Source organism: Glandiceps talaboti, chromosome 9, assembly GCF_964340395.1.
Source record: "Glandiceps talaboti chromosome 9, keGlaTala1.1, whole genome shotgun sequence".
Taxonomy (NCBI): domain Eukaryota; kingdom Metazoa; phylum Hemichordata; class Enteropneusta; family Spengelidae; genus Glandiceps; species Glandiceps talaboti.
The window spans coordinates 22,924,277-22,937,321 of record NC_135557.1 but is presented as its reverse complement, the minus strand read 5'-3'; the positions used below and the strand labels follow the sequence as shown (position 1 = coordinate 22,937,321).

Here is a 13,045-nt window from a genome sequence, read left to right as displayed (position 1 = left end):
CTGGAGATGTATAGATGAAGAAATGTCAAGCATTTAATGATCTCATCAGGAATATGCAAATTAGGTGTAAACAAGTGAATTTTGGTCAAAAATTTTATCTCATAAAGTACTTGATCAGTGAGACTGAAATTTGGTGAGATTTTTCTAGAAGTGTTATTCTTCAGATTTTTTTCAAAATATTTTGGCCCTAGCAACTATGACCACACCCTTAGCAACAAACAAATAGTATATTTGGGTCAAATAACATCATCTGGTATAGTAGGCAAGTGAGTAAACATTCCTCAAATGTATGCGAATATCCCTAGCCACCATGACCACGCCCATAGCAACAGCCAAACTGTCTATTTCACAAAGATAACAGGGATTAATAAACAAGTGAACAAACATTCATAAAATTTATGTAAATTGTCCAGCAACAAGACCACGCCCATAGCGACAGCCAAACGATCACGTATATTGCAAAGATAACAACAGAAATAGACAAATGAATAAATATTTTTTTTAAATGTATGTAAACGTGCCTAGCAACAAGACCACGCCGTAGCAACAGCCAAATGATCACATATATTGCAAAGATAACAATATGGTTGGATAGGCAACTGGATAGTCAGTCATTCAGCAAATGAACACCTACACCTAGTATGGATCAACATGTGGATAAACATTTTTTTAAAATGTACAGTTGTACTACAATACTATTGGCGCTATTTTTTGTAACCATTATAAGGCATTTTCCTTAAATATAACCATCATATTTAATAAGAAAGGTGATAAAGCATATATTTCCAATACACTAAAAGTTGTAGTTGTTTTCGAATTTGATTAATGATAATTGAAAATTAAAACAATATCTTATGAATGTAAACTTCAAATCTCATAATTTGATACATGCATCGATGATAACAAAGCAAGCATGTCTGGTGTAGTGTGATGATGTAGTAGTCTTTAATTCCATTGAGAAACTTGTATAATTCATGAATTTTGGTAATTATTCAACATCTCTGTGGTATTTACGTTGATGATAACAAAGGCACAAAGAAGACGATCCTTATGATATTTCAGTTTACATCTGGGAGTAGTTGTAAAGAACTGTTTCTGTTTAGTACGATCTCTGATGAAACATGTCACCTTCAACCCTTCAACTTCTGGATCAACCCACCCACTTACTACCAGAAGGTCTTGAACTTACACGAAGACGTTTTTTTTTTATAACTGAAGTCATTTAAAGTACACAAGAAACCGTAATTTTGTGAAATAAATGTGTAACCTTTCCTGTCTATATTAAGGGAAGTTCAGTAATTACAGAGGAGGGGGGGGGGTTCCACATATTCCTTTTACTCATGGTTATCTAACTTTGCATTGTTTTGTAATTTTGGCATCCCCCAAATGCCTCCGTTGTACTATGATACCAGAACATATTAGTCACATCGCTGGTGACAATCATGCAGTGAATCAATTGTTAGTTGTGGTGAGGAAAGTAGTGGGTTTCAAAGGAATGGAGTGGAAACAGTGTGATCACATTTTGGAGAGTGGATGTTGACCTCAGTCACGACAATTTCGGTAAAACTAGTGCATCGTCTATCTAGTTCTTGAGAGTTCTGGTCTGCAGTTGTACCGCAAGCACAGAACTTAATTATTTCAGTGTTTTCACACAGATTCACTGTTGTGGTAGTAGTTGGAAACAAGCAATGCCTCTAAAATTATTGACGTGATGATATCAAAAGGATAGAGTCCTTGGCATTCTAGAGTTGTCTCTTCACGTCTGACAGCATTTTAAGCGAGTGTTTCTGAAAGATTTCAACGGGGGGGGGGGGGGTATACAGAGAGGTAGGCAAACACAGACATACAGGCAGGAAGGCTGACAGATAAACAGACAGGCGGACCTACGGATGGATGGATGGATGGATGGAAACAGACAGTGGTAGTCAAGATGGGGAACAGGGAGAATGAGAGACTACAAGCTAGAAGGTAAGGCCATATCCAGAAGCAGACATGCCAAATAAAATAAGGTCTCAAGGCTTGTAGAATAATAATAAACCAAACTCGAAGGCACAATCAGGATTGCCCAAAAGCCTTTTAATGACATTTATGTCATATTGTATGAAATGTGTGTTTTTCAATCCGGTGGTTTACATCATCAATGTATGACCAGTAATAGTTGCTATTTTCAAACAACTTCTAAACACTAACAATATCGGATCTGAATAATAAAGAACCTCAAAGAATCAGCCAGATGATGAAGAAAAGATGATGGAATCCTTGCAGACATAACCGTAACATATTCACAACAAAATATAAATGCAGTTTTAAATCGATTTTATTTCAAAGAATGCAATTCACACTCTCAGTAGATATTTTCAGAATTTGACAAAGGCATTACAAGCGAGGTTTTTTTTCCATCTGTGCCATTTTCTATCTGTAAAACAGAGAGAAAAATAAATGTTGATATATGGATATATGTGTTTGGATGATGGATGGTTTTTTGAAACTTATAGTATAATATCTTATGCAAATTTGGCAATATCTAATAGTAATATGAGCCTGATTTTTAATTCATTAACACCGTGTCTAAAAGGTCATATGGATAGCCGTACAGAAGAACTACATAATAGTAGCACTTTCCCTGTTTGAATTGCATTGTGAATTATCAAATGGTATACTGAACCTAAGGCTTTTTAACCATCGAAATAGACTGAATGGAATCTTAGAGCAGGTAGGTGTATAGCGAAACAATAAATCCTGTTGCAATATAAAGATATGCCCTTTTTCTTTTACATAAAACTACTCAAATTTGTTGAAAAGGGTAGATTCATTTAACAGTAAACGTCAGTACGATTGGAGCCAATGAACTCAAAACATAACATCACCTGACTCAATAGCAATCTCGCCACACATTGCCATATTTTGTGCGTCCAATAATTGCCCCTAAATATTTGTCGATGATAAAATGAAGTAATATCAGCAAGATATTTGTTAAGGCAGTCTACGTTCTTCTTAAATGTTAATTGATCTCTATTATGCCCGTAACTCAAGTGACCTTACATTGAATTGAGCTATAATTAATTAACTGTAATTCCAGGTTTAACGCATTCGAAAAAAAACAAATTGGATTTCATACTATTGTTATTCCATGTTACAAAAACTGACCTCTATGTCAATTGTTCTGTTGTGCTGGAAATATGGGTCAAGACGTTCCAAATCCCCAATTATTTGTCATGATCTTTCATATATTATGCTTAAGGGGATATAATCATGTTATCCCCTAATATTTTTCTAAATTCAGTCGAAAAATACGCGTAAACTAAGGGTTTTGTTACTACTTGTCTACTGACTTGTATGACTTGTAGTGACAAGACCCCTTACCCTTGGAACTCTCATATGGCTCGGTTAAAGAAGAAAGGCATTCAGGAATATGATATAATAATACATTTGGGAACACAATGTTTCTAATCCTGTTTTCCTTTGGTTTCTGATAACTATGACATTAACTGAACATTTACAACATGAATACTCACTTGCGGTTGGATTGTGTACAATAAGCAAGTAAGTTTGGTGAACCTGAACCGGGGTTGCTGATCACACCTAATGTAGCATCGCTAACCAATGTACTTGAGCAGGTTGAGGGGCTTGAACATCTACCAGAACCATAGTTGACAGCAAGTATGCCTAGAAATGTGAAAATGGCACAAGGTTATCACAGATCTATAAGAAGATTGGAGCAAGTCATCGCCATGTCTAACTACTTTCGAAAAAAGTGTAATAAGAGGGTGCTCAAGATGAAGAAAAGTGAGAGCTAAATCACATGAAGTTCTGATTTCTTTGAATATCACTGAATATCAGTGTTATTAAAATATCTCCAAACCTTGTCATATAGAAGCTGGCTACTTATCCTTTTGAAATAAACTAAATGTTGGGTCCACCATCTGTTTTCGAGGAAACTGGAAATCTTTAAAATTCCCCACTGAATTAACATGATATTCGGCGGCCATATTGAACTGTGAAATGGTTCAATTTTGATAACATTTTCGTCTCTATTTCAAACACTTGTATGGTGACCCCCATTAATTTTCTTGATTTTAAATGGGAATGGGATAGAGTGTATAGCAGACGTTTAAACGTTTCCGAGGTGCATTTCACATTAAATTAGGCCAAGGTCTTGGCCCAACTCACGTATGGCCATAAGGATGTTTCCAAACAACGCTCCTCTGTACAAACTATAATCTGTTGTCATTCTGATTGCGATAAGGTATGACTTCATTGTTACATCTACCAACAGTGAACGGGTATCACGATATCATGGCTAGGTTTTCAAAAGTAAAACTAAAATACATTATGATCTGAAAACTTTAATTCAATGATTATATTAGAATGCCATCGGTAAGATTCAATTTTACATGACCAATCATTCATTAATAAATGAGTTTGTTGAATATTTCATGCTTACCGGCAACATGTGGGCAAGCCATGGAGGTACCACTTATAGTGTTATAAGCAGTGTCGCTTGTATGCCAGGAACTCCTTACGCTAGAGCCGGGGGCAAAGAGATCAACACATGTACCATAGTTGGAGAAGCCAGATCTAGCGTCAGTGCTAGTTGTAGAGCCAACAGTATCAGCCTAGAATCAAATTTCGGGTAGAAAATGACAGTATATATTAATGAACTATGTCTGTACGTTTGCAGATGCTCAAATGTAAATAAAATCATGATAGCCAGTGAACCTGGAAGAGAAGGTCTTCTGTTTCTACAAATATCGCTACATTTCATTGTGTGGCTCAGCAAAAAATGAAATACAATTGTTACATTTCAATCTTTTTATGACCACATAAAGGGTAGTGACGCAAAGAAAATGTAGCAATTGTAAGATCTTGTTGACGACGTTCTGCTTTAACATAAGAGGCTGTTACTGTAACAATTTCATTTTTATAAATTGGTACAAACATACCCAGGGTGGGGGATGTGCTTGTAAGAGATGCTTACAAATTTTGGCCCTTCTTTGACTTTTGATTGTTATTTTTTAAGCATTATGTAGATGATTTAAATCCCTCTTTGAATGCCCGTATGACTGTATTTTGAACCACACAGTTTCATTGTTGCCGAGTTTCATTTTTCCTAGACATTTGACTCGTATGTTCTTTCTGAAATATAGACTTTTGCCCCTAGTGTTTTAATCTTTGTACAGTTTGTGCTTGTAATTTGAATCTGCAAGGGAGCACCGGTGCCCATTACCCAACGAAGTTACATTAAAAAACACGAGCAGTGTGAGCCAATTTCATTGCTAAATTGAAAAGTATAATTACCGTTGGTTCTCTTGCGGGTGATGTGTTACAAGCATCGGCGTTGTCGTTACCAGCAGCAACAGGAACTGAGTAGCCAGCACTGACGAGGTCTTTGACAGCATTGTCCAAGGCGGGGCTTCCACCGCCACCCAAAGACATTGAACATAAACCTGGACTGGTTCCATCGGTGGCGATTGCGTCCAGACCTAATTACATATCAAAGCAAAACAGGAGAAATGGTAAAGATAACATCTCTACAGAAAGGAAGCAAACATCCTCAATGTTTCCATTTCATCAAGCTGTCAATAGCATCTAGACACATTGTGACTGGTTACTTGTTTCTATTTGTTCAGGCATTTTCGTTCGAACTGTACGCATGCACACACGCACACATACATACATACACACGCATATACATACATACATACATACATACATACATACATACATACATACATGCATGCATACATACATACATACATACATACATACATACATACATACATGCACACATACACACATACAGATAACCCTTTATTATCTCCCCTTACGGGAGGTAAAAATGTCGCAATGTTTATTAAGGTTTTTGAGACGACGATTTGTTTCCACCGAACTGACTTCAATTGTATATTTGAACAAATTAAGTAGATGTAGAGATGCAACGTGTACCTACCATTAACGATGTTGCTAGTTAAACCAGCGCCAATACAGTTCAAGACACGTACACTGTACACATTTGCTTTAATTGCAACACCAACATCACGACCAGTGGCAGTACCAGCACAATGGGTTCCATGACCATTGCAATCGTCACCCTACAATATCAGATATAACAGTAAATGCATACCAACGACAAGGACTGGAAGCCTATACTGAAAATTAATAGCACATTGATAAATGAACAGATGTATACTGTGACGGTGCGGTACTTCTGATTTTTGCCATTAATTTACGCTTACTAATAATTGCAGTATACTACAGTATGGTTTGGAGTGATAGGATAACACGATGTTAACTTATTACTTTGAAAGTTTGTAACGAAGCCTTAGTGCACTTGGCATTTGTTCGTAATTTTCGGGTTATCTTGAAAGACAGGCGCTATAATCATAGTCAGATGCATGCGAGTGGAGTAATTCGCCATTTTTACTATTATCTCTTTGTCTGAGAAACTACCATTATAGAATATGTAGACTTTACGGCAGGGACCTGAGGATATATCTTAGTCAATTTTGTTTGCAGCCCCCTCCCCTTTCATACTCTCAAAAAATGTCGTTCCCCCAAAAAACAAATAAACAAACAATCAAACAAACAAACAGCAACAGCAACAAAGACACAACAACAACCAATTACACACAGCGATTTTCATGTATGCAATTATACCTCCCCCTGCCAGATTCTGGAGATGTACAGTTGTGTGGTACGTTAAATTTAAAGTGTTACAGTAATCAACTTCAGGGTACATACATAATAATAGATTTCATTCGAAAAATATGACATGATAGCGACTATTAGAGGCAGCTAATATCACATTACTTAAAGTAATAGAATACTTAAATACGGTCTTCATTACACTGCAGATCGAACACTCCCTAGTCTGTTTCTTTTACGCGTATACACCTTCACTGAACAATCACGTCTCAGACGCGCACACGGCTCAGTAAATTAAATTTAGCATAGTCAAAGAGTACGGTCATATTTACTACACTGCACACCGGAATACAAATGTCAAACTTAGTGTATCATGTACATAATGTTCAGTACTATAACATATGGTATTACCAAAGCCATAGTTACATAATTTCAATATTTCATAGAGTCGTAAACATTCATATGCCTGGCGTACTAAAATTCGCGGCCGCCCAGTGAAAGACGGAAAACTTAACATTTTTCCTGAATGGGATTGAAATTCGAAAAAGTAAAACGATAGAGTTTTAGGGCGACATAGTGAGACATGTCATCTCAAATCTTGGTTGAAGTAACAGAAAAATAAAAAAGTTAAACCGAGGGGTTTTATGAGGCGACGAGTATCCACGGCGATGCCATGATTTTGCGTAATTTCCCATAGACCACAATAGCGTTTACTGAATTCAACGGTAATATACTGCCTTATGAATATTCATTAGATGCTTGTCAAATTTGACCCCGTTGTTGACCTTTCAGGCACAGTCTGCGCTTCGCGGAATATGAAACAAATGGGTACTAGTTACATACTCTAAAGCCCCTGTCCACATATAAACTTAAATATCAATAAGAACTAAAGAAATGTTTCCTTGCGGCTGAGCATCATGATATTTAGCTAATGTATATAGTAAACGACTGCTCCGAATGTTTAATTTGGTCCATATAATGATCAAACGATGTTATGGCCTAGCTTGCAGGTCATCATAATTTTCACCCCCCCCCCTCAAACTCTTCGCACACTTGTTTTTTTCATGGCCTCCATTTTCTCCCCAGTCCACTCCTGTTTTAAATTCAGCTCAACCCTTATCACCAGAAGCTTTCCTAGAAAACCTTGCAAGACATCCTCAAAATGGCCGAAAACATGAACCCAATTGAAAGGCAGTCTTAACTTACATCACCGCCGCTATCAAAGTCCCAGAAGAACGATGCACGTCCCTCGAACTCTACGTGAGTGTGACGTATTCCAGTATCAGCAATGTATACATGGGCGCCGCTGCCATCGCCTAAAACGAAATGATTGATTTTTGAAGACACAAAATATATATTATAGCAACACACTCATAGATGTACATACATACATACATACATACATACATACATACATACACACCAACCAAACCACCCACCCACCCACCCACCCACCCACACACACACACACACACACACACACACACACACACACACACATACACACATACATACATACATACATACATACATACATACATACATGCATACATACATACATACATACATACATACATACATACATACATACATACATGACAATAACAACCAAAAGTATGCCAAAATAACATAATATGCACTTCATGTTAGTCTGATCGAAACATTCAATCTCACGTCTATGATGCCGAATCACACATTAAATATATGTGTGTAATAATAGGTAATGGGTATAAACTGTCAAGAAGACTCTAAAGTACTTACCGTGGATGTTCATTTGCCCATCTAAAGGCAAATTTCTCTGATCGATACGATCGCAACCCCATTCTACTGTTGCTCTCATGATCATATTTTCCTCAATGTATTCAACTTCATCCATGCTTCTCAACTACATTTACAATAGATATTTTGAAGGGATAAGAATGTCGTAAAATATGTTTTTATATATCACCTTAAAATACGGCTGAGGCTTCAAATTCATGCATGCATGCATGCATACACACACACACACACACATACACACACATTATCAGTACATTTTGTCGGTGATTACTTAAAGCATAAGTGAGCATGTTGTCAGATATTTACTTGATGTTTAGATATCGCTTTGAAATACTTACGGTGGCAACATTTTTTCCATAGATATCAATAGACACACCGTAGAAAACACTGGTGTACCTATTTCTCACGAATGTGTTGACGTCTTCAACTTTCTGGATGAATTTACTGATGTCTACGCCATCCTGAAAAAAATGTGAACAATGTCTATGATAATTTCATGACTAGTGGCAACATTTTCCCTCAAAAACACGAAATAACGATATTTCTTTAGCCATTTATGGATATTGAGTTTGGTTTGTTTTATAACAAATAGTCACAGTGACTGTATAAGACTTATATCACGGTATTCGATAAACCGAATTACAGTTATAGATTTTTGTAGAAGACGAAACAAAAGAGACACAACAAGTGATGGCTAGGTACTTATTTTGTCTTTATCATCTGTAAAAGAAAACTCATTACCTTTAACTTGACCATATAACTGTTTGGCACTGCATCTCCAACTTTAGCTTTGAAAAGGGGTGCTAGACTGGCAGCACTAGCTGCAGCCACAAACAAGGCTAGGATCAAGATACGCATGATGAGTGAATTGTTTACCTGAAACGAAATTCAAAGTCGTATTACGGTCTTGAATATCTTGATTTATACCATACACGAGCTAAGTTCAACAAAATATATAGAATATATACCCTGGTCGTTCTACGTCATGACAACGCGCGTCTATGTCACAACAACGCCTGTCTAAGTTACTAGTTTTGCTGTGCTCGAAATATGAGCTAAAACGATCAAATTTGTCATGGTTCAAAGCCATCGAAAACAAACAGGCCCACAACTTCATCAGCTTCGACGTTGTAGAATTCTACCCATCAATCAGCCAAGACCTCCTTAACAGAGCACTGACATTTGCCTCAGACTACGACAACATCACAGCCGACGAACGTAACATCATCCTCCATGCCAAGAACTCTGTCCTTATACATAAACAATAACCCTGGGAAAAGAAAGGCAACACAACATTCGACGTAACAATGGGCAGTTATGATGGTGCCGAAACATGCGAGCTGGTAGGAAGCTTCCTCCTCTCCCAACTACAAGGCCCTGATATCAACATAGGGCTATACAGAGATGACGGATTAGCCGTTTCGAACACATCACCAAGAGACACAGAAAACATCAAGAAAAACATATGCCGCATTTTCCACCTCAACGGACTACGCATAACAATAGAAGCCAACAAATAGATAATCAACTTTTTAGATGTCACCCTCAACTTGAGCAACGATACGTACCGGCCCTACACAAAGCCCGACACCATCCTGCAATATGTACACCGAGATAGCAACCACCCACAAACCACGACTAAGAGCATACCCACTGGTATTAACAAACGCCTATCATTACACTCTTCGAACAAAGCATCTTTCGACCAAGCCGCACCTCCATACCAAAAAGCACTCAACGAGAGCGGATACAAATACACACTACACTACGAGCCGACCACGACCTCTAGACGAAGAAACAGACAACGGAAAGACATATTACGGTACAACCCCCCATTCAGCAAAAAAAAATATATATATATATATATATATATATATATATATATATATATATATATATATATATGCAAACATTCATGAGGTCATTTACATTGAATTTTCAGTCTTATATAACGTTATTTCAACCCCCCGCCCCCACTACTCCCCCCCCCTTAAAAAATAACCTGTAATTTTCAGAAGTCGTAATTGTTACATTCACTGCCACACTGTATCGATTAGACCATGCTATTTTGCCATGGTACTTCTACAATCCATCGTTCAACGGGCTACATTTAGATCCTTTAAATGGTCTCAAATCGTAACATTACCTATTCACTTTTGCAATTTTTGTGGTAGTGCTGATCTCAAGGGTGAAGTAAATGTAACAGTATCTACTCAAAACAACCCCAGTTTTACTGATATTAATGTATGAAACAGATGTTCAGTGAACGTGCATTACTTCAGACCCGTTAGCGATACATCGAAAGAATTGCGCCTTGTAGTCAGGAAAGCTATTAAACCCAAAACGCACTCTGGATGCAACACTTGATGTCAATAAGACTATTATTAAGCGTAACGATAAAATGAAAGCAATTTTAGCAAAGATTGTTGTTGAGTCAGTCCACCTACTTCAGTTTCTACTCAGCTCGTTTCCACCGTACATGCATTTGACAGGTCATAGAAGAATGAAAATTTGTACTCACCAGATATGTTCTAGCAATCAGAAGTAAGTGATGAACATGGGGACAGAATCCACCTTTTATGTAGTAAGAGTAATTAAGTCTCGTGCAAAATTGATATGATATCAACAAGCACATGCAGTCATTGTTTATTTTGGCATTGAATTTCACACCATTATCTATTGACATCCGGAATGATACATTATGTATTATTCCTGAATTGGGTCAGAAGATTTGGAAACTCTAGCAAACAACCTTTGACCATTTTCATTGATGGTAAGCTATTGAAAATATTTTGAAATTTCCTTAAAATGTTAGAATGTCATCATAAAATCAGAAGTAAATGAAACTCGTATAAATCCGGTGATTGTATCAAATGTATGACAAAACGGAACTCTACCTTACTATAAACAAACTAATCGCTGAACATTTGCATGTGATTGAATGAAACCCCATTTTTCTTTCAGTTTGTGTTTGTGTATGTGTGTGTACTGTGTATGTATCTTTCAGTGTTTTGTGTGTGTCTCCGGCTGTCTGTCTGTCTGTCTGTCTGTCTGTCCCATCGATTTCACCCCCTCCCCCAAAAAAACAAAACAAAAACAAAAACAGTTGACTAAATTGGAATGAAATTTAGTACACATTTTTAGGATAATAGCTAGAACTGATTTGGTTCTGTAAATATATTAATAAGGTATTTTCATAAATATGTATTTTCAGTAATTAGGCAATATATTAATGCATGTTTAAAATGTAATGCAATTTGTAAGTATACTGATGTTAAAGTAAATATATTGAGGTTAAGCACATGTGTCCTATAAATCTTTGATATATCAACCATAACAAAGCGACAATTCTTTGCTCTTTGTTTTTGTAACTTTTAGCCTCAATTAGACATTTGTATAATTAATATTATATGGATATTAAAAAATAGCATGTGTCCTATAAAGGATTTTGATGTAGCTATCTGAATGACTTTTGGTATATATGCTTTGGAATAATTAATTTGCCAGTTAAGGAGTCAACCATAAAGCTATAGTTCAGAAATTTGCTGTCCACTAATTAACATGTGTAGGAACAAAAATCTAAATGATTTGCCCTTACGGAAGGCATTCAGTTTACATCTGGCTTTGCAGAGATATATGTCTACATTTAATGAAATATCGAATTTCCTAATGTAGGTATTTTAAAACATTCAAAACCTATGTATAATAGTGAATTGAAAATCTGAAATGGCGCTTTCAAATTATTGCCTAAAAGGCTATGGACAACCCAAAAATGTCCATGAACACTCTTGGCACAAAAAACCTCTCCTACCATTGACATAACTGTCAAGTGCGCTTTATCTTCACTGTAATGATGCAATTTAACATGACGGTTTCCCCCCATTAGCCGTTCAAGTGCTACAAACCCGAATTGGTGAGCCAGCAAGTCGCGTATAATGAACAATGTCTAATGTGAACCCCCACTTGCTTGGTTAATGGCTTCATCCGGTAATGCGATTTAAAGAACATTTCAACACCAGTACATGCAGTGCGATACATGATGGTGCTGTCTAGCAATTTAAAGTTGGGATATTAATTTTACCTGAAAGGGTCTTAATAATAAAGAAATTGCTTTTAAGGTGGCCATATAAATGGGAATTGGGTATATTATGGATTTTTGATTGATAATACAACTGCCCTTTATTTTTATGTGTGTTACATTATATATGAAGCCTATCTCTGTCACTCAATTTTAGGGTTTTACAGAGAGGGGGCCACAGGATGGAAAAATGAAAAATCCACCATCCTGGCTATAAAGCATGTCTAGTATAGTCCTTTATTTGAATTCAAAATTCTTAGTTTCCATGCAATAATTTATCTGTTAATTGTGAATTTAATTAATCATACAATGACTCCTTAAGGCTACATCAACAATTACCTAATTACCACACATTCGCTTTGCTATCATCAACGTATGAACAAAATTAAATGAAATATGAAGTTTGTATTCCTAAGACATTGCTTTATTACATGAAACATTTCATTATTTAAATGACTCGGTAAACGTAAAGGCGTCACCAGCAAGCTTTGGTGTACACGTGTGCATTATTATCAACAATTAACGTATCAAATCATATGAAAT

The 13,045-nt window shown here is 36.5% G+C and overlaps 1 protein-coding gene across 1 annotated transcript; it reads right to left on the bottom strand.

The window, feature by feature from the left end:
* Window positions 1–2,412: 2,412 nt before the first annotated feature.
* Window positions 2,413–9,282, bottom strand: LOC144439984 (aqualysin-1-like). Its single transcript, XM_078129212.1, has 9 exons — window positions 9,166–9,282; window positions 8,763–8,885; window positions 8,407–8,530; window positions 7,852–7,961; window positions 5,951–6,092; window positions 5,299–5,483; window positions 4,445–4,616; window positions 3,516–3,666; window positions 2,413–2,416 (listed from the first exon to the last, which is right to left on the bottom strand). Exons 1-9 carry the CDS (start codon window positions 9,280–9,282, stop codon window positions 2,413–2,415), a joined length of 1,128 nt encoding a protein of 375 aa, XP_077985338.1.
* Between the last annotated feature and the right edge of the window lie 3,763 nt (window positions 9,283–13,045).